A 22,786-nucleotide genomic window follows, 5' to 3' on the forward strand; every position below is an offset into this window, starting at 1 on the left:
TAAATCCACAATTTCAAAATCGCTTTTAATTTTCTAAAATGTGTCTCACTCTGAAAAATTATTTAAGTGGGTAACTAAAATATGGGTGATTATTTTTTTTTAAATCCACATTTAAAAAAAAATTAATAAGCATTTTTACGACAAAAATAAATTACGACTGTTTTATGTCTAATATGAAAAGCGATTTTAACCGTGTCGGGCGTTTTTCCGTCTAATATGAAAGTGATAAAAAATAAATTAATAGTGTATCGCACAAAAGTTTTAAAAAATCATACATAACAATTAAAAGTAACCGTAAAATTATATGTAATAATCTTAATATTTATAAATTTCAGAATTAATTACTGATTAAAAATAATTTTATTTTTAAAAAAGTAAAGAGTTGTTCTTCATTCAAGCATTTTTATAGAAGAATAAAATTAGAAAGAAAAATGACATTGATGGGAAGGCTTAAAATATTTGTAGTACAGGAGCCACTTGTGGCTGCTTCTTGCCTTATCGCCGGTGTTGGTTAGTCTTTAGCTCTCTCATCCTCTTTTATCTTTTATCACTTTATACGATCTTAATTTTTACATTTTATGCAATTCTCGGCGGATTTGTAATTACCAATTGTTTTTTTTGTGTTTTATGAATTTAGCAGCGTTGTAGTAGTTCTTACATTTTGATGATATTCTAGAAATTTTATTTTTTAAAATGTGTCTCACTCTGAAAGATTATTTAAGTGGGTACTAAAATGTGGGTAATTAATTTTTTTTTTCAAAATCCACATTTAAAAAAATAATAATAAGCATTTTTACGATAAAAATAAATTACGAGTGTTTTATGTCTAATATGAAAAGTTTATTAAAATTTAATATGTAAATAAATTAGACATAAAACACTCATAATTTATTTTTATCGTAAAAAAGATTATTAAATTTTTTTAAAATATGGATGTAAAAAAAATAATAATTACCCACATTTTAATTACCCACTTAAATAATCTTTCAGAGAGACACATTTTAAAAAATTAAAAGCGATTTTGAAATTGTGGATTTAATTACCCACATTTATTTTTATCGTAAAAATAATTTATTTTTATTGTAAAAATTTGAAAACGATGCAGTGATGATAAGGCTTAAAATATTATTTCTTAAGGTTTGCATTCAATTGTACGAATTATATTGTTGAATAATAAGTAACCAGTTGGATGCCATTTACAAGTCAGCTCTTGTAAATTTAGAGTTATTATTATTGGCATTATTTTTTTATTTATCTTACTTATGTAAGGTTGGGCATAGATTACGAAAATGTCAGGTCTATTTCTTGGGGGAGAGAGTTACCCCAAACAAAAATATAAAGCAGCCCGCAATTGGTAATTGCGGGCTGCTTTATATACTAATCCGGCTGATTAATTTTTTAATCAGCCGGACTAATCCAGCCCGTAATGAGCAATTACGGGCTGGCACTAGCCCGCAATTGTTTATTGCGGGCTGGTGGGTCCCCAGGCATAAAAATAGAATTTTTGTGGCCTGAGGCACAAAATTAGAATTTTCTCTTAGAAGGGGGAATAAAAATATCAAAAACCCCTGTTTTTTTGATTCCCTGCCGGAAAAAAAATAAATTCTACAAGTGATTCAAACTGTAGAAAAACAAAAGTTCACGTCAAATTATTAAAATAAAATATTCGTATTGAAATTGGAAAACACGTTATAGTTTATAAATAAAATTATTTGAATTTAAACCATTAAGAAACCTAGACAGCCTAAAGGAATAAAATTAAGCAGAAGCAGCGGCACAAGACTAGAATATTGCATTTAATGCGGCATCAATTACTCAGTCTACGGTCCAAATTGCCACAAAACCTACACAATACAATTCAAGTTCAAACCATGTCTCTTGCCTTTACAAAAGAATGCAATCATGGCGGTATGGAGATGGCATTTGACAAATTCACTACAACTTTACAGCGAAAAGTAATAAATTAGAATAAAATTTTCAAACTTAGCCCATCAAAACTTAGCAGACTAGTCTACTTTCGTACCTCTTGCTGAAAAACTCCGTTATTGCATTTCCGTATTCTTCCTTCCATTAAGATTTATTTGTGTCATTTTAATAGATTTAAATTTCACGAACCACTAACACATACGATCCTTACACTTTATCACTACCTGATTGAGCCATACCAATTAACAATCAGTGCACAAGATTAATGACTGTTAGCAAATTGTTGTATTAGACTATTAGTAAAAAGATTATCTGCAAATACAATTGTAATTGTAACATTCACTCCGAGTTGCAACTCTATCACGAATTTTAAGAGTTGGTGATGTCATTCACGGATTATTATTATTATTTTGCAATTTTCTCACCATTTTGAGTTCTGGTTAATTTATGCTGACCTGGCAACCAAACTTGGAGGCAACGTAAGGAATAATTCGACTGCCACATTGGTATTAAATTCACCATAATTCAAAATGGTGATAGAATTATAAAAAATATGAGTTTGTAAATGACACCGCCAGGTTTTAAAATTGATGATGTCCTTACCAGGAAACTGCTATCTTGTCATACTTCCAGCAAATGTATCCACTCCAACAGCTATACACTGTCAGCAAGAAATCAAGAGTCACAATTTTGCTTAATCATCACGAAAACAAACTATATCGTCTAAAGTTTGAAACTGGCTTTTGCTAATCAAAGAGAAGTACACGAATTTAAACCAAGAAGACACATGCCTAGCCTAGCTTCCGAGCGCGACTTTTCTGATACATCGCCATTAACAGACTAAAAGTAGAGCTCAGTGATAATTTACACTGCGTTTTGCAACAAACAAGCTGGAGTGTCATGATAGGTGAAATAATATTACAAAGGGGACTGTCATGTCCATTGATATCTTCAAGGCATTCGGACTTGTCATGCCAGACAATTTCTATAGCATTCCCACCCAGACTTGTACAACTACAATCATTACTCATAAAATTTTGAATTCGGCACCATCCATTCATCATGTTAATTTAACCAAGCCAAGAAATCTCCAATATGAAGTGTGGATCAGGGGAAGAAGCACCACCATCTCTTCTTAGAGGATTATTGTGTGATTCAAGATCCAGTGAAATGTGATAAGATGAAGGAAAAAACGGAAAGAAAACAGAAACCGAATTCAGTGTATTATGAGACAAAATTCTTCAAATGCGTTTGTTAGGAATTACTTTTTCAAAAAAGACTACTAATTCGTATATTCATGATGGCTAGAATTTAAAGATGATTTACCGTGAAAATCACCTGAAATATTAGTTACAAATTACAAAATCCATGTCAGCCTAAACCACTGAGCTGTATTTCTGTCCAGAAACACTGGAGGATCAAAATTTCAATCCATTCTGAAATTGGAGAAAGAAAAGCAAACACAAGTTAAGCAACTTCATTTCATATAGATGGGCAAGATTGATCAAGCATGTAAAAATTAGAAAATACATATTAAAACATAGAACAATGCTAATTTTTTGACACAGACAAGTAAATTTCCATGCAACCACAACATAAAATTTCATAACCACTCCGATTACTATTGTCCCAAAGCATTAAGATACAAATCCTCCAATCTATCAGAAAAAAATTAGCATATATTTTGCAAGCTACTCTAATTTTACCTTTAGAGTGGCAACTACTGCAAACTCCAGTTGAGACGGCCAAAGTAATCATTTGACGGTACATCTTCCCTCATATTAAGAGTGACGGCGGAACTTGGCAGCAAATGTCAATAAGCACTAATCATGTGGAGAAAAATGCAAACTTCCTCCATAATGTTCTCCAACAGATGCCTGAAGATTTGAGTTTGCAAAAAAAAGACAAAAGGTTAGAAATTTAGCCATGTCTCACAAAGGACCCATGCCTATAAAATGAAGGCAATAAGGACGGCTAGGGTCACACAGTTGCAGAGTGAGTAAAAGTGTGGCCTCTTCATGTATTCTGATTCGTGTGATTGATAAATATACAATTGATTGATATATATATATATATTATATTACTTTGCAAGCAGATGAAAATTGATAGGTTGATGAAAGCAATTGTTACACACATTCAAGAATAAATGAAGTTACTACCACTAAGACAAGATATAATTTTATGTCAAAGCATAGTTTTAAGATGCCAGCAATCATACTATATCCTTATTCATAATGTCCATAAAATAACACAGCCACAATGATCATTGTTTCCACAAGTGCAAAGATGCACACCCATTTGATAAATTTAAAATTAAAAGGGGAAAGGATATGCTGACCTGAAGGTACGGGAAGACGATATCATACACTTGCACAAAGAACTTGGACTTTTTTGTTAACCTGAGGTAAAATAAAGCTTTAATCAAGTGAATTGGATAGAAAGAGAGAGAGAGGATCTCAAAAGGTATTATTACAAACCTCCTGAGAAGACGAAAACAAATGTAGATCTCTTCAATATCAGATTCTATCTTTAAGTTAATATACTGCTTGAGAAGTTCACAGACGTAATTTCTAGCTTCATCATCCCAACTATCATTATTATTTTCAATAGGATGACACATAGATTTAGAATTTGTGTGCTGCAGAAGAGAAGATAAATTCCCAGTTGAACCCAATGTGTCATATATCTCGGACATTTTGTGTAGTATCAAGTAATTAGTAGCCTTGAACTTGCCAACCCACCGCGGGGGATTTCCATTCCAAAGATCATTATTTAGATGAGAGTCCATGGGTATAGCTTCATTCTCAGTGATGTTTAATAATTCCTGAGGATTTTCTATAAGAGGAATCGTAGATGGATTTGAATTCAACTCCTTTCTACGGTGTGCAGGCAGCAGTCCAAGAATGTCAGCTTTCAATTCTTCAGGCAATTGTTGTAACACTGACGTATCAACCTGACTTAGAGATAAAGGCATTAAATCATTGTTACCAGGGCCCATTGTTTGAATGGACTCGTTGTAGGACCCAACAGCAAACCTAGGTGCTGCTGACAGTGTTTCCTCAACCATACTATGCGTTTCCTGAAAATATATACAAATGCACGACTCGTGAAAATGGAAACAACTTGCATGCCTTCCATTTTACAAAGGATAAAATGACCTTCAAGTGGCAGAACAAACTAGAGAAGAGAAATAGCACTAAGGCCAATGCAGAACATACTGATAATAAAACAAAGCCTAATGACTCAAAAAAAATCCAAATTTTTGTGACTTTTATCAATTACAACCAAAAAAATTTAAGTATTTTAATTAGAGTCTGATATGAAAAATCGTATTTCAATCGTAGTCAAGTCCACTCAATTGAATCAATTGAGTCTAATTTTACTTAAGTAGCAGCTATTGAATGATTGTTTTTTCTCGTATTTTCCTTTTTCTTGATTCAATTAGGCAAACTTGGCCACAATAAGAAAACATTCAAAAGCTGATATGATTCAATTGAATGAATTTAGCTAAAATAAAAAAAATCAAAGCAGGTTGTAATTGACAAAATTAATAATTTGGTTAATAATTAATAAAAGCACCAATGTCGATTTTCTAGGTCATTAGTCATAAAATAAAAGATATTACCTTCTTTCCCATCGCAGTTGGTTTTTGCGGGATAATATTGGATGCAAGAGGTTCCTCATTACAGCATGTTGCACCTGAGCGAAAAAATCCATGAGACACAGGTAGAATAGTTTTACAATAGCTATGCATGTGGTAAGACTGGTCACCTTCTTCTTGTTTATTCAAAGGGATGAATGAAGAACTGCTGCTAGTTTCACGTTTGCCTTTATTTTGAGCAATGAAATCGATTAATTTCCCTCCATAAATACCATTTAGTTCTGAAAAGACTTCTGGAGGAAGACTCTTAATTACACTCATATCAAGATCAGAAATGGGTGGTGGAGCTGGAACATAATTAAAAGAAGCTTCAATGTTAGAAAATATAGTTCACTTGATCAGAAACTCGAATCTGGTGAGAGTATAATTACCTGAGGTTCTTTGTAACCCAGGATCTGAAAAACAAAATAGTGCAATTCAAAATCATTAAAATGATAACAAAAAATCAAGGTAATGTCAAACACTACGTGCATCATGGGTTTAGCCCTATTTTGCATGACTTTATGAAGAACCAAGTGCGTCATAATAGTTTCAGGAGGCATGCACTCACAATCCATCACCCAGAAGGCCAGAACTAGGAAATACATTACAAGTTCTTTACTTGCCTGTATCAAACTCCACTTCATGCTTTATGTTTAGATATAATTATTGAATGTTGCAACTTCTAAATAAGCTAGTTCAGCAGAAATCTCCATTTAAAATTACAAATTACCTGAATTAGCTCTTTCATGAGATATGCTGCTGATACTATGTCGTTTCTTTGGTATTGCTGAGGCAGAGGTGAGCCATGACCTTAAAGTATTTCTTTCAAGCCCTTGAAACCAAGACAATTTTGATCCAATTTGCATGTCATAACCATGAGAGGAGTCACAACTAGAAAGCATAATCTACTTCATAAATAAGCAACTTACACGCAGATTTTATGACGAAACATTTTAATTATGCAAATGGAAATAGGACATCTGGTAACAATACTGTTGGATTAATTCAAAACTGTACAGAAGATACCTCTACTAGTGTCGGCATTTTCAAGTTTGGAGACTTGCAAGCCTACACCGCGAATGTCGGTCACATCTATGTGAATTAATCAAAATGTCAGCATCAATCTTCGAAGTGCTATTTTATAAAGTTAAAAAACTGTAAACGGTAAATCTGCTCAAAAAGAAAAGACATTGGACCAATTACACGATCCAATAAGAGGGCTTAATCATGCTAACTACACTATTTAGAGATATTGCTTATAGCCATAATAAAGTAGAAAGTGAAAAAACAGAACTGAAAAATTTAACTGGAAATCCATTATTCCTGTAAGTACTAAATTCTTTAAATTTCTGTCCAGAAATTCTCTTAGTTAGATTAAATTAAATTAGACTGGCTCCTCAGCTATCAATGCTATTTACAAAAAAAAAAAAAAAGCCAAGCTGATCAAACTTCTATTAGTTGTTAGCTTGTTCTTCGTTAAATTTTACAATTTAAAAGTGTTACTTTCAGGTTCCATCACTATATAAACATATCAACCATACTGTGAAGAGGTCAGGCCATCAAGTAAAGAAATAGGCAATATTTTCAACTTGACCGAGCTGACTTACCCAAATTGAAAAAACCAAAAAGTTGCTTTGTAATTCTTTGAAGAACCTCAACATCATCAGTAGCAATTGGAACCTATCAAATCATCAACATCCTCTATTACATACCCTAACATCAAAATACTTTTATCTTCATGTATGTGTTTTGCGCGTGTGCAGGTGCACTGCAAAAAGATGTGATATGGTTCAAACTTACCGTCATCGAGTGACAGAGATTCTCACAGTCCCCGCAACCCATATACTTTATAGGCTCCCCAGCATCATTTCTTCTCTTCTTTATCTAAATTATTTGACCCGCCATCACAATTAATTCTTGTCGTAAGAAATAAGAACTGCTCTAAAAGAAGCAAAGCAGTTCAAGGAACAAAAAGATATACCAAAAGGGACTCACTGAATCCAACAAACTGACTCAAATATTTTATTATTATATTTTCTGATAAGTACAAAAGGAGATGTTGTGGAATTAGGCAATACCTTGAGGGTAAAAGTCCGACCATGCACTCCACATCCCTGTAAGCGTAACGAAACTTCCTTGCAAAGGTTTAGGAGGAAATGTTGACACTGGATAATCAATTAATTACTTCTTTAGTTATTCAGTTTTCAAATAAAGTGAGAAGAAAAATAACAGCAAACCAAGATTCTAAGTTCACACAAATACCAACATCTTGCAAATTCTTGAACCTCACACCCCAATTTACTTCAGCACCTATAGACTTGCTTTCCTGTATTTGCATACATCATAACTGCTTCGAGAAAAGGATATGTACGCTAAAATAGAGTGATGACAACAAAAACATGCAATATCAGTTCTTCTTCGCAAACCTGAATCACTCCAACCAGCCGGTTGTCTATTCCTCTGCTATAATTCCAAAGCATTTCTCCAGTTTTCATGCCAAAATCCTTTTGAAGAGAGTCCTAACAATTGTATGAAGACACGTGCAGTAAGATTCTTAAGAATTTCCATATGGCAATTTATAATAATGCAAAATATAACTAGATGGAAAATTCAAATTTGTGAAGCATCTTTTCAGTTTTAACATGAATGGGCCAGAAGAGCAACCAAGGCATCAACAGTAAGATAGCAGACAATCCCTCACTAGATAATTCAAAGAGACAACCCAAAATACATGAATGAATAATATAATTAGAAATCTGCATGATCACTTATGAGCAGATTCTACCAAATATAAATCAAAACAGTACCGCCAGATCAGATAGACACATATCAGACAACAACCATTGCTTATATATTGAAGAAAATGTATTCCATAACACTCATTTGATTTCATTTACTGTCATGCTAAATATTGCTGGGGTCATAATGCTAGTAATTTAATATAATAGAGAGCTTGCTTGGTTATTTTGCTATAAACATGTTCCCTACAAAAGCACTAATAGAAAACCAAGTAGAGAAGAAAAACAAAGATGCAATGAACTTATATCAAAATTATTTCAATCATCTCATAGAACTTATAAAATATAAAATAAATTAGATATGAAAATTAAAATACATAAGAAAGAAGTGTGGTCATCACAGTTGTATCAATAGAAATATTTCCATCTCTGCACAGAAATTAAAAAGAAAAATCAGACTACTACTGGCTCTGACCTTAGAGAATAGACGCAATTGTCCACAAGTCTGAACATTTTTCTTCTTCAACTTCTCCTCCAAAACACGCCCTATTCCTGGAAGTGTCTTAATTGGAAGCTCATGCAAAAACTCATCCACCTGAGATAATATGCTAGTTAGTAAAATAAAATAGAACACAAAAAGGTTCCAATATTCACATACATGATGAGTCTTAAGTGCAATTAGATCAGCAGAACATCTAAGCTACCTTTGCTTCTCATTCAAGTCAGTTTTTGATATATTGAAGTACTTGGCAAGTTTTATGCAATGAAAATGTGACACAGGGTCACAGTCAACAATAGTTCCTTCACAATTTATGTATGGAACATTTTTTATAAAATGAGAACTAATGAAAAATGTAAGATTTCTACCCAGCCAATTCCTCTAAATAGAAGAAGCAAATCACATATATACAGGCATCTCATAATTCTAGTAATGCTAAATCAGAAAAAGAAAAAAAAAAGAAAAATTGAAGTCAACAAACAAGGATCCCATCAAATATATGTGTCCAAAATGAAGAAAAAGAAAATGAATCTCAAGAAAATGATCTGTCACATTATTGACAAATGCTATTATACACAGATTTTAGTCATGAAAATCTAAGATAGTGCACTCCAATGTAGTATCCGCAAGCATACCCTTTCTGGAGGGATATAACATTGACCGTTAGGTTTAGCAGCTCTAGTGGCAAGGCGAGACAACAGTATATTTCTAGCTATTCCAGCACCTGCAGTACATCCTGTCATCTCAAAAATTTCTTTTCTTATGGTTGATGCTAATAGTTCAGGATCTCCCCCTGACGAATCCGTGATATCTAAAAAAGCTTCATCACAGCTCACTGCCTGTGATCAAATTAGCGGAATAGCCAAGCAAAAATTCAGTTAAAACAATAAAAACAAAAGAATCAGCTTCAGTGAGTATACCTGCACTTTGTCACAGTGCTTGTGCAACACATCATAAAACTGATCAGCTACCTGAGAATTAGGCAACATTCATAAGACAGTAGAAAGAAGAAAAAAGAACACATTTGCCTCTCATAAATTAAAAAATGAGCACTTAAAGTGCATGAACTACCTCTTCATAAGCTTGAAAATTGTATGGAAGTATGATAAGGTGAGGACAAAGAGCTTTGGCATCTCTTACAAATATTCCAGCCTTAACACCTGCATAATAGAGCCAGTATATCTCTTGAATATATTGATATAAAATACATGCATAGCGGAAAAGATTAAATGCTGCTAAAGAGAAATTAGTCATCACGAAACCAACCATAAGATCGGGCAGGATAGTTAGCAGATGAAATTTCAGCAGTTCCTTTTGGATTGTCAGAATGGCATACAGCTACAGGCTTATCTTGTAACTCAGGATGGTTCCTAATAAGTACTGATACAAAAAAACAGTCCTGTAACGTGCATCATATCAGTATCTTTCAGCTAATGGAAAAAAAGGGGAAATAATATAACACAACTATTAGATCTCTTTTAATAAAGAATGCCAGGCAATTATATATAGATCAAGAATAGTACCATGTCAACATGCATAATTGATGTCTTCTGAGAATTATCATAAGCCTCAACAGACATGCTTCCGCACCTAAAATCACTGGACAGACGGGGAAAACGCTTGCGATACCGATTTCTCCAGGTTCCTATAAAGTGCAATCGCGAACTCTGCTTAAACCAAAACTTGATCAGCATATCGTACAAATGGTACCAGTATTCAAAACATAAAGACAAAATAATAAAACAATTTGCATGATGCCAAATTATTGACCAAAAAGCAATCTAGTAACTATGACAAATTAAAAAGAAAGTCCCAGAAATGGTACCACACTCAAAAGCATATATCTAAAAACATTCGCATGATGCCCACATATACAGACTGTGACCTAGCAACTATGATAAGTTACCAAGATATTAAATTAATAAAAAAGAGTAATTGCCAGTAAAAATGACTAATTTGTAGACAAAAAATAAAAGCATAAGTACCTTAAAGTAGTTCTTCACAAAATGGGGATCCTCAAGAGTTGAATGACGTGGATTAGAAGGTCCAGCAACCGCTGGACTTGGTGACTTTTTAATGCTGTGATCATCGTAGTCGTAGCTGCTGACTGACACGGGGAATTTATGGGGACTAGACTGAAGTTCATCCTTTGCACTGTTTTCATCTTCAGTGTTACTAGGGTCTTCAATCCTTAGCTCTGAGGATTTTGCACTGCTGCTGCTATGTTCCTGAAAGGCACAATCAGCATGATCAAATTGTTTATCTATTTGCTCTCCATCTTTCGTAGAATCACTATCACAAGGTAAGTTAGCATCTTGTGATGTGCCACCCTTCAAAGTTGCGTCCATATTTAAATCATCAGCAACTGCTTTGTTCTTCGTGGAAAAGAATACTGACAACTTTGGTTGATTATTAGCAAGCTGATCAAGTTGATAAGGAACCCCTAGAAACAGCAAGAAAGATAAATTACACCTCATTTCAATTATACTTAAGCACTTCCCCCTCCTTTTTGGCAATGTATTTTAATATTTCACGAACTTACAACTCAAAAGTTTATTAGCAGCTACAGAATCCACAATCCATGCAGGTTTAACAACAGGCAGCCCACCACTGAAAGACCTGCATTACAATCACCAACAAACAAAATTAAAACATAACATGCAAATCTATCTATTAACCAAACAAAGCTAACAAAATATTATAAACCTGATGTTTTTAATTTTGCTATCAGGAAGATTACTACATATAATATGCGTAACACGACGCCTAGAAAAATAATTCTCAAATCTCCCACCATACTCCAACATAAATCCTCGAAGTTCCTGAAACAAAAACTCGAAATATCAGTCAAACAAAAAAAACCATAACTTAACAATGATATAATATCTCCATATAGCAATAAATTAAAAGTAAAAAGATAATTATAAACTACTAAACCTGGACAGATGGAATCGTAAAACCGTCAACAAAAATCGAGACTCCATTAAATATTGAAGCAGACGAAGAATTTGAAGCTGCAGCAGTAAACTGATTTTGAAGCTTCCTATTCTTCACTTCCATATAACTGACACACACAAACTAATCATCAAATTCATAATTTCATCCATGATATCAATTAACTCAATTAAAATCAATTTAATAACATATTAATACAGATAAAATTTAACAAATTATCAAAATTATGCTAGATTTATAGTAACTAAAAAATTGAGAGGGAAATTAATTACCTGCCGAAGTCGGAGAACGGAGAGCTTCGAAATGAGGAACGAGAGGCGGAGAGCGAACTGGAGCCCCAAGCCATGCCTAGGGTTTTCTGTTTGCTATTTTTGCCGTTGTTGTTACTAGTGGAATTGGAATTGTTGAGGCTACGCTTTGATTTTTGGCCGGAATTAGCTGATCGGGAAGAATCGCGGCTCATTTTTTGTTTTCCGGCGAGAAAGCGCGAAATAAAAAGAGTGCTGGAGAAGGAAGATTGTACTATTGTAGCGTTTCTTCTTGCAGTTCTTTAAAAATGAAGCGGCAAAATTAAAATTTTAGTATATATCGTATTATTAGCGACAGTAGTTTCATGTTTTGGCGGCGTTGTATTATTTTCGTAGCTTCCGTTATGAACAACACCTCACTTTACCCACTCAACTTGACATAAAGTATCAAAAACATCCAAAACTCTAAAATATAATCAATTTTATCCTAAATTTGGCAAAACCGGCTCAAATACTCCCTTTATGCTGACGTGGCACTTAATTAGAGAGTGAGATTTATAAAATTCATAATTAATTTAATCACACTTAAATACTAATTAAATTCTAATTAAAATCAGATTAAAACAATTAAAACAAATTAAACTAAAGATCTTTTTAAACCCTTTTAAAAAAAATTATTTTTATAAAAGTGTTTTCTTCATTTCTTCAACAGATTGGTCGAAAAATTTTCCGGCCAATCTGTTGAAGAAAAGTTAGGTCTGTTGAAAAAGAACAGACCCAACATTATATCTGTCAAACGAGTAGTAGATCTGCTCCTCGTTTGCTCTTCAGCCTTAATTATAATAAATCACTCCTTCGGCGAGGAGGAGCTCTGCTCCTCTTCTTAGGCGAAAAGTAGCTCCTCCTTGCAAGAGAACAAAATATTAAAAAAATATAAAATGCTCCTCTATATTTTTAATATTAATTTTGATATATAAACTTTTAAAATAAAAAGCATTAAATTGTATTAATTTAAAATGTTAAAAAGATTAAAATCATTTTAAATTTTTTGCCATTAAAAACCACTTAAGAAAAAAACTACCATCAAAATCGGAGAGTTTGTCTCACTCTCTTAGGTGAAAGTGAGATGGGGGGTTTTATACCAATTTTGCCAATTTTATATAAAAGTAATCCATTTTTTTTTTTGCTTTGAACTTTCTTAATACTTTGTATCGAGTTGAAAGGATAAAATGATTTTTTGTTCATTATGTTATATATTCCTTCTCCCCTTACTAATGCTCTAAGCGATTCGAGATGCTCACGACCAATTTGACATTCGGCTCAATAAAATATCGTTTTATATCCGTTCGTAATTTAAACGAAGCAAGCTCAAATTTAATTTTATATTTATTACTTTAAATGAGTAGAACATGTGAGAAAAGTAATTTTTTTATTTGAATAATAATAATTGATAGAGGATGAAAATATAAGTTGAATCATTTTTCTTCATTCACTTTATAGGTAGAAAAAATCTATCTCTAATTAAAATAAAAAGATTATACTATATGTTCTTTTATCTTTATTAAATTTTAATAATCTTAAATTTACTCTTACAAATCTCAAATAAATAAAAATCAAAACATCGATTAAATTTACTCATAATTTTCAATAAAAAAATCAATTAGTGATTTTTTCATCTTTTTAAATTTTGCTTTTTGTAAAGATTATCAAAACAATTATTTTTTGTACAAAAAATCTTTATTTATATTAATTAAAAATTATTACATCTTAGTCCTTTTTTAAAAAATTAGGCTGTGATTAATTCAGTTTGCCCATTGAAACATGACCATTACACATCCCTAATCGAGATCTCTGAATAAAAGAAAAAAAGTTTTTTTCATTTAATTCCAATCTCTGCTGGTACTATTTTGTTTTATTTTAGTCACAACAAAGATAATAACATAGCAATAATAGATGTAACTATAAATATAAAATTATATAACAAAATGCTGGAACTATATTCCTTCGGCATATGCTTAGAATATTTGTAGGAATATGATGCTCACGATTCAATAACAAGTAGGCACAACAGGGAGCTATATGATTTTGAGCGGTTCAATTAATTAAATAATTTTTCAATTAATAGTGCCAAATAATTAAGAGGAAAATTTGAGGTATTATCTATAGTAAATAAAATACATTATAAAATTAAATTAAAGTAATAAATAAGAACATCAATATCAATTCATAATGTTTAATAGAATTAGCGTCATGGTAACGCATGTTATCCAAAATGCATTTATATACTAAAGTCAAATTTTAATACCTAACCTTATCAAACATCAATACAATCAATTCAAGCTAGCAAAATCAAGAAAATCAAATATCTCTATGTTAAGTCAAATTAATCAAGAACTCTTAACAGAGATTTTGAAAAGATTACCACCAAAATTGCTTATACAATTCAAATCTGTTTCCAAATCATGGCGCTCTTTAATCACAAATCCAATTTTCATTTCTATTCACACTAAACACATTCTTGAAAACACCACAAACAAAACTTCAATTCTTAGGCATTATTCTTGGAGTAACAAGAAAGAGATTTACACAATTCAAGAAAGCAATCAAGAACTTGGTTTTCCATTCAAGAGTTACTCGCGATTCTTCGATGTAATCGGTTCTTGTAACGGAGTTCTTTGTCTTTCGGATACTTATCATGTCTTTAATCATAAAATCATTTTATGGAATCCGACGATAAGAAAATATGTGATCGTGCCGGTACCTTGCATAAGTTCTGATCAAATCTTTATGTTTGTTCTTGGATTCGGGTTTGATCCGAAGAGTAATGAGTACAAATTGGTGAGAATCGTCTATCGGATGAGCAATAATGGGCGTAACGTAGACATTAGGCCTCGAGTTGAAGTATATGAGCTAAGCAAGAATGCTTGGAGATCAAGTAACAGTTTAACTGCTCCTAAGTATGTGATATCTGAATTATCACTTCAGGTTTTTCTTAATGGTGCTGTGCATTGGATCGGCTATAATCCGAGGCAAGCGGGAAGTGATTTTCGCGATCCAGGAGTAGTTTTGTTCGACTTGAGCAAAGAAATGTTCGAGGAAATGATGCTGCCGGATAGTTTACGCGGGTTATCCGTGTTAGATTTGTCAATTCTTGCTTATGGAAAATTACTTTCTCTAGTAGAGTACACTCGTAATTCTCCGAGCCAATGGATGCGATACGGAAGCTGCTCGATTTGGGTCATGAAAGAGTACGGAAATGTTGAATCTTGGAGTAAGCAATTCACCATTGATCTACAAGCTGGAGTAGGGAAGTTATTAGGCATTAAGAATGATGAAGTAATGCTAATGGTGGAGAGTGATGGAGAATTGGTTTCATATGATAGTAAAAATCAGTCAATTAATCATATTGGAACCAAAGGTATTGTTAAGTCCTTTCGTTTAGAGGCTTACGTTGAGACTCTCGAGTTGCTCGAATTCAACAGTCGAACGGAAAAATGAGAAGCCACCGGAGCAAGAAACAGCTTCTTGATTATGTTATCATGAATTTGAAAATTATTTTGCTCTAGAGATCAGTTTCATAGGATATAGCAAGCTTTTGGTGTTCTTACATTAACTAATCAAGTAATATGTACATGTTTTCTATGTTGCATAGAAACTTCTTTATTTTAAATAGGTTTTCATTTTTTTCACATTCATAAATGCTTTTGATCTCCAAAATTCTAGTTTAAACATTAAAAAAAATACCATTTAATTGTTCTGTTTCGACGTTTCTCTTTCCGTGTTACATACTGGCATGTTTTACCATCAAATGAAGCTCTATCTTTCTCCATTTATAGGCTCGATTTTTCATATTTCATTTTTAGAAGTGCTTTTAAAATTCCAAAACTATATTTAAAACTTATTTGGATATTTTTCATTTCAGCATTTTCATTTTTGTGATGCATTTCATGTTTTACCATCGAACTCCCAATATTAAATTATAATATTTATATCACTAGACTATGCCTGCAGGACTATATTACCAATTTTTAATTGTCATTATTATAGCAACATTTTTGCAATACCAACAAAGAAAATGAACCATAATTGACTTTTTCCAGCCCAATAATGAGAAAGATTCCAAATTTGACTAAATAAAACTTGATGTAAACACGTTTTATTTTGCCATCACTGATTTTTCCCTTTATTCAACCCCTACTTAATATTTATCTATCAACAATTTTATATAAAAAAATTCTTAAAAAAGCTACAGCAAATCAATTCTCTTTAAACTCATCAAGCAATCAAGAATGTCAGATCATATTCCTCAAGAAGTCCTGACAGAAATTTTCTTGAGGCTGCCCGTAAGATCGATCTTACGATGCAGGTGCGTATGCAAATTATGGTACTCTTTAATCTCGAATCCAAATTTCATTTTCTTGCATTCCAAGCAAATTACTTATAGCAAGAACAACAACACTGGCTATTTACTTATGAGGCATTACTCGAGGACTAACAAAAAAGAAAGCTTCACTTTACACTTAGACGATGATGATTTATTTAGTCACGAGTACCAAAATCTCGATTTTCCATTACGAAGTAGTTGGGATTATTTTGAGATTGTTGGTTCTTGTAATGGAATTTTATGTTTGACTGATAATCATTCACATATGTTGAAACGAATAGTTCTTTGGAATCCTTCGATAGGATTATCGGTAACACTTCCGCTTCAGCGAATTCGCTACCGAGTTCTAAATGTTGTTCTCGGGTTTGGATACGATTCAAGGACTAACGATTATAAGGTAATCAGAATTGTGTATAATAATTCCACTACTAATAATAGTTTATTGACAGAAGTTGAAATTTTTGAACTACGTCATGGGAAATGGAGAATCAATAGTCTTAAATCAGTTCCGACTTATGTCGTATCGAAATACTCATCACAGGTCGTATTGGAAGGAGCGATTCATTGGGTGGGATATTACAGTCCTGAAAAACTAACTATAGCAGTTTTTCTCGTGCACGATGAAGAGTTTAAAGAATTCAAAGTGCCGGATGAAATATCCGGGACCAGCGTGCAACATTTATCGGTCATGTTATGCGGCGAACTCCTTTCTATCATACAATACAAGAAAAGAAGAAATCATTTAGGGTATGAAAGTTGTTGTATTTGGATAATGAATGAATACGGTGCCGATGATTCATGGACGAAATTGTTCAACGTTTTCATCGGCGGCGTCGAAGGATTAGGGAAGGTATTAGGGCTTAGAAACAATTTTGAAGTTCTGGTAGTAAGGGAAAATGGAGAATTGATTTCATATGATCCTTGGAATCTAAGCATCAAATGTTTGGGAATATATGGTGAATCATGCTCTTTTTATGCAGCTAAATACATGGAGAGTTTGGTTTTATTGAAGAAATAATTGCAGCAATGCAATTATTTAAAAATTATACACAATGCAAAAGAAAATGGACAAACAGATATATGCATACACACAACTGAAAAAAAATAAAAAAATTGTGCTCAATGTTGATCATTCTTCTCATATACTATTATGTTTTGACTTAATAGTCCATTGGGTGAAATATTTCAAGGCTTAATTTATTCAAAAATCCTTATACTATCGCCTTTTATTTTACGTGATCCTTATAAAAAATTTACAGTTTTTGCTTGAAACTATCTGTTTTGTAATTCCGTCCAGAAAAAGACCATGTATACACAAAATTAACAATAAAGAGATCTTTTAAAACCAAAATATCTAGTAAAAGCCAAGCAAAATAAAAATTAGATTTAGTCAATGTGATGGATAAATAATTGTGAGAGTGGTCTATCATAAACTCTCACATTAGTGAACTCCATAAACCTAATTTATTAGTGTAGACCATTCTCACAAAAGTAAGATTTATAAAAACCAGTTGAATTTAATCGATCAAACGATTCAATAGTTCATCAATTCATATAATTTTTTCCGATTCAAAACGCTTGAACTACAATTTTAGTTTTTAAAAGGAACCAAACCAGACTGACATTCGATTCACAATCGAACCAGTTAAATCTGCCGATCCGGTACGATGCAATGAATATAACAAAGAAGCCAACTAGCCTTTTACTTAAAATGGCACTAACAGCTGGTCAAAGCTTAGAAACTTTACAAGTGAATGTCATGCTAAAAGGCCATTCTAGTCCCTACCAAAAACAAGTTAAGAAATAAAGATTCCTTCTTTCTTTCTAACTTTTCTTAGATTACCTTACTACATCTAATCTAAACCAAAAAAGGGTTTCAATTAATCCTTTTTACCTACACTTTTTTTTTCCGGGTAATTTTCATTGGCAGTCCCTCAATTATCATTTTCTTCCACCGTAGGCCATAAACTTTAATTCATAAGTATATTCTCCTCGATTTCTATTTTATATTAGTATTGTCCCTGACGTCACTCCAACTCTATTTCCGTCAAAATTTAATGATGTGACAAACATTTAAAAAGTCCAAATGGAACGGTACTTTTTTAATTAAAGTCATTCAATATGACTTTTAGCCCTTCAATTGTCCGTCACGGCATTAAATTTTGACGAAAACAGAGAATCAAAGACAATACAAATAGAAAATAAAAATTGAGAGAATACAATAATGGATTAAAGCTTAGGGACTATAGTGGGATAAAAGCTAAAGTTGAGTGACTATCGATGAAAATTACCCCTTGTTTTTTCTTTTTGTTTTTTATCCTTTTGATCAAAATTATATGATAGATGCATACTGGAGTTTCACTGCTTTGTTGATGAAGATGGTGAGAAATTGTTGACCATTGCCGGTGACCAGTAATCGGCACCGTTGCTGCTTGCCACGTGTATGGTGTATTCCACTGGAACCAAACATAATCCTCTGCTCCTCAATTCCTTTGCCAATTCTTCTCCATTTTTTTCACCCTCCTACAATTTATTTACCACAAGAAAACAACAAAAACGAACCAATTTTAGCAATATAGTACATCTCAGAGACTTTTTCACCATGGTCAAATTTCTACAGTAGGAACTATCAAAACCTTACTCTGATGCTTTAATACTACAAAACCGAACTGATTGAATTAGCGGTTAATTCGGTTAAATCGATAAAAACAGAAAGTCATAATTAAAATAAAGAAAAAAATAACAAAATTGTTAATTCAGTCAACCAAATTTTAAAAACTCTTAACCGTAATCGATCATTTTTTTCTATTTACCGAACCGTTCAAACTAACCAAATTAACCAAAACTGTAACCGAGCTTAATCAAATAGATCAATTAATCTGTTTTAAGTGACTATTTGCTCACTTCTATACCAAATCCGGTGGAACGCACAGAACTAAAGACAACAATAATTTTTTATAGAAATAAATTGAAAATAAATGTATTTTTTAATATTAAAAGCAAAACGCTAAAATATAAAACTCGGAAAATTACGGCGCCATATAGGATTATGTGATGATGTGGAGGCTCATAATTGTAGGTAGTACTTACAGGGTGGTGCTGCAGGTAAGGAGAGCACAGCACCTGAAGCTGGTCTTGTAAAAATTTGATGTATCCCATTGCTTCATGTAGTACTGATGCTGTATCACTCTGCAAATTTTTCAATTATTTTCACCACCAACAAAAATCCAAACTTTGTTCAACAATTATATGTAGTACGATATTTATTTTACCATCAATTTTTTTATTTTATATACTTGTGTGTATATGTATTCTTAATGAAATTGGAATCTTATTGAAACCAAAAAGATTTGTGATTAGTAAACATAATCTTGATTCATTATAAAATGGTAAGAACATGGGGTTAAATATTTATATGATCACCAAATTATACATTTCACAAGATATTTACCGATATTTTATTTATTATATTTTACTTATCAAACTTTTATTTTGCTTACAAAGAGAGGTAATTAATACTCGGTTAATCCGATCCAAAATAGCTTACATGGTTGACGAATTGTTTACGTGGCAAAGTTGGATACTGAACAATCCATCGGCTACGTACCACGCAAATAATTATTAGCCGGAATTGATTGGATAACCTTATGTTATTGGAAAAGTAAAAATTTGATCATCAAAATGAAATAAATGAAACGTTAGTAACCGTTTTATAAAAAATTATATAGTTCGGTAGCCGTAAAAATATTTAACCCTAAAAACATGGGTACCTTGCCATAAGGTGATACAAGCTGTTGTAATGCAGTGATTCTTTCTCCTAGTTTCGCTTTCCTTGCCTATATCAGATCATTATAAACAAGTTGAACACAAAAATATCAGACAGTAGTAAAAAAAAAACAACATGCAACAAAAAAGTTTTTAAACCATTCAAAATATAAAAAAAAAAAATCAAAGTTGAAATTAAAACCTTTGGCTGGGCAGTAGAAATGGGATTATCCATTTTGGTCTTTTTACTACTTCTCTGAGCTTTGGCTATGGTGTTACTCTTAGTTTTGCCCTGCACTGTAATATCTTGCCCTGTCCCATTCCTTTTCCTCTGCAAACAGTTGAAAATCTTGAATTATTCAGTACTACGCAAGATAGTACGATAACAAAAAAGTGTTCAAACAACAGTTAAAAAATACAGTTTTTTTAAGTTTCAAAAGGGTTTCATACGAGTTTCATAATAGTTTCAGATGAGTTTCAAATGAGAAATGACTCACGTTAGATTTAAACTCAGCAGCAGAATTGATATTAATGACATTGATGGTATTATTAGCAGAAGAAGCAGAAGAAGAGTCACTGCATGTAACTCCAGATTTCAAAGGATTATTATTTAGCAACACAACATTATTTTTTTTATCATCACGATCAGTTTTTTGATGATCATAATGATGACCAAACTGATCATCATAACCTCCAAAACAAAGCATTTTAGGAAACTTTACAGACGAGTCATGATCAAAACACTGAGTTGGGCCCACATGATCATGATCGTTAGATAACAGTAACTGAGAGAAACCACAGTGGTCCCGTTCTTCACTATCCGCCATTAAAACCAGAGAAAAGAAGGTAAAAAAAGTTAAAAATAAGTTTAATGTGGTTATGAAGTGGGTTTGAGAAGAGAGGTGAATTTGGAGTAAATTCCGAGGGAATAATGAAGAGTGTGCTTTGGATAATGGGGTGGTGATTTTGTGTTTCGCGGTCAAAGTTTATTACCGGACCCAAGAAAACCGTGGTTGAGTCATTCGAAGTAGTTTTGGTTGGTTCAATTTTGAGGTTCGATGAGGATCAGTATTTTGAACCAAACTCCAATTACAAACTAATTTTATAGTACTACTAGTTTGGTTGGACTAGACTGGTTTATTGTTCTAGCTTCATTTTTAAAATTAATTAACTAAAATGTGATAAAAAAAAGATTAACTAAAATGTTGATTTTAATCAAAATAAATCTATTAACTTAAATTGATTAATCCTGTCTAGCCAATCGACTATCGCTTATTAGCGACAATTTATAATTATTCACTAATTTTAGCTTAGTTTTTTTTACTCTCAAATTATAGGCATTTTTTTGGTGCCTTGCTTACCAAAGAGTTCTGTCGGTAACGTTGTTTGTTGGTAATGTCGTAGGTGATTATTCATTTAAATGAAATTGATATATTTTCATTGGTAAATTCCAATAATTCTGTATTATTTCACAATGACTACTAAACTTTCACTGATCTTATATAGCTTACAAGACTATTCTATTAATTTTTTTTTGACATGATACATTAGATATTCTAGACAAGTTAGTTATAGGACAATAGTTTTAAATTTTTCACTTTCGGACTAATCTTTTTTAAAATAGATAAATCTCTTATCATTGATTGATTTTTAGATGACATTGATGTCCACGTATCGTACAACTGTTCCTTTTTAACTAAGTTGAGTATTTTTTTTCAAAAAAGCTTACAATATTGTATGTATATGTTATCGTTAGTCATGCAATTTTGCAAATAAAATTGTTGTTATTCTTTGTCATGCTATCACTACTTTAAAAATTGATCTATAAAATCTAAAAGAACATATTCATTTTCATAACAGAAAAAAATTAATTTTCTCATTTCAAGGTGACAGACTAGTATTTTTAACTAAAATTATATTAATTATTTACAAAAAAAAGTTAAAATTATTTTAAAAAGTTTACTAAACAGTTTTCTGAAGAAAGCATCCTCGCGAAAGGAGCGTCGGCTAAGCAGTCAAAATCCACAGGATACAATAAAGACTCGATGTTTATTAAAGTCTCAGCTTACAAGATCATGAGTAACACTGGAGTGTTTATCCCACACAACCGTTGCGCCACGTCATTTTTACAACAAGTCAATGAAGATTTGCGGTAGGTAATTTTTTAATTATCACTTATTTTTTTGTCATTAATTTTTTCACATGATTAGTGCATGATTGGTTTGTTGCACGAATGACATGGAGAAACGATTATATCCAATAATTATTCGTAACACTGTCTTAGCTGGCAATAACAATAAAGTTGATATACATGTTTGCCACGTGGCCTCACAAAGGTATTACAAGAGTCCTATTCTGTGAAGAATAATGGAGAAAAACAAGTGAAGAGGAGTTCACCTTTCCGACATGTACTTGGTGTAAGTGATGGGACTTTCACTTTTTTCTATGTTTTCGAAAAGTGAGTCTTCTCTTTTCCCTTCTTTCTTTCTTCAGAAAATTTCTCTATTTCTTTATTTTTTTCTTTTTAGTTTGGACTTTAGTGTAATTTTTTTCTATGTAATTTTTTTATTTTATTAATAACTCTTTTCTCCGATTTTTAATTGTTAATTTTGTTTTTTTTATAATCAG

General features: G+C 32.2%; 4 protein-coding genes across 8 annotated transcripts; 2 read left to right on the forward strand and 2 right to left on the reverse strand.

Moving 5' to 3' along the window:
- Positions 1-1,743: 1,743 nt before the first annotated feature.
- Positions 1,744-12,321, reverse strand: LOC126660625 (DNA repair protein REV1). Of its 5 annotated transcripts, none has more exons than XM_050354197.2 (27): positions 12,034-12,321; positions 11,744-11,870; positions 11,513-11,628; positions 11,349-11,425; positions 10,792-11,249; positions 10,330-10,473; positions 10,073-10,205; positions 9,878-9,966; positions 9,727-9,777; positions 9,442-9,645; positions 8,783-8,902; positions 7,996-8,088; positions 7,836-7,895; positions 7,648-7,734; positions 7,370-7,453; positions 7,177-7,249; positions 6,596-6,661; positions 6,300-6,401; positions 5,959-5,982; positions 5,698-5,874; positions 5,552-5,625; positions 4,404-5,005; positions 4,265-4,325; positions 3,633-3,803; positions 3,265-3,362; positions 2,530-2,587; positions 1,744-2,150 (listed from the first exon to the last, which is right to left on the reverse strand). In XM_050354197.2, exons 1-24 carry the CDS (start codon positions 12,222-12,224, stop codon positions 3,750-3,752), a joined length of 3,267 nt encoding a protein of 1,088 aa, XP_050210154.1. In that variant the 5' UTR covers positions 12,225-12,321; the 3' UTR covers positions 1,744-2,150; positions 2,530-2,587; positions 3,265-3,362; positions 3,633-3,749. The 5 variants fall into 5 exon arrangements, with proteins under 5 accessions (XP_050210154.1, XP_050210155.1, XP_055959939.1 ...); XM_050354198.2 differs by having other exon boundaries at positions 3,253-3,362; XM_056103964.1 differs by having other exon boundaries at positions 2,691-3,362.
- Positions 12,322-14,343: 2,022 nt separating this feature from the next.
- On the forward strand, positions 14,344-15,679 carry LOC126659972 (F-box/kelch-repeat protein At3g23880-like). Its single transcript, XM_050353307.2, has one exon. It carries the CDS (start codon positions 14,380-14,382, stop codon positions 15,505-15,507), a length of 1,128 nt encoding a protein of 375 aa, XP_050209264.1. The 5' UTR covers positions 14,344-14,379; the 3' UTR covers positions 15,508-15,679.
- Positions 15,680-16,220: 541 nt separating this feature from the next.
- Positions 16,221-17,462, forward strand: LOC126661131 (F-box/kelch-repeat protein At3g06240-like). The gene is made up of 2 exons (XM_050354924.1): positions 16,221-16,790; positions 16,935-17,462. The coding sequence occupies exons 1-2, from the start codon at positions 16,299-16,301 to the stop codon at positions 17,409-17,411; spliced, it is 969 nt and encodes a 322-aa protein (XP_050210881.1). The 5' UTR covers positions 16,221-16,298; the 3' UTR covers positions 17,412-17,462.
- Positions 17,463-18,072: 610 nt separating this feature from the next.
- On the reverse strand, positions 18,073-21,172 carry LOC126660048 (transcription factor bHLH113-like). Its single transcript, XM_050353372.2, has 5 exons — positions 20,656-21,172; positions 20,361-20,489; positions 20,164-20,229; positions 19,484-19,582; positions 18,073-18,916 (listed from the first exon to the last, which is right to left on the reverse strand). Exons 1-5 carry the CDS (start codon positions 20,983-20,985, stop codon positions 18,752-18,754), a joined length of 789 nt encoding a protein of 262 aa, XP_050209329.1. The 5' UTR covers positions 20,986-21,172; the 3' UTR covers positions 18,073-18,751.
- Between the last annotated feature and the right edge of the window lie 1,614 nt (positions 21,173-22,786).

Source organism: Mercurialis annua, linkage group LG8 (genome assembly GCF_937616625.2).
Source record: "Mercurialis annua linkage group LG8, ddMerAnnu1.2, whole genome shotgun sequence".
Lineage (NCBI taxonomy): Eukaryota > Viridiplantae > Streptophyta > Magnoliopsida > Malpighiales > Euphorbiaceae > Mercurialis > Mercurialis annua.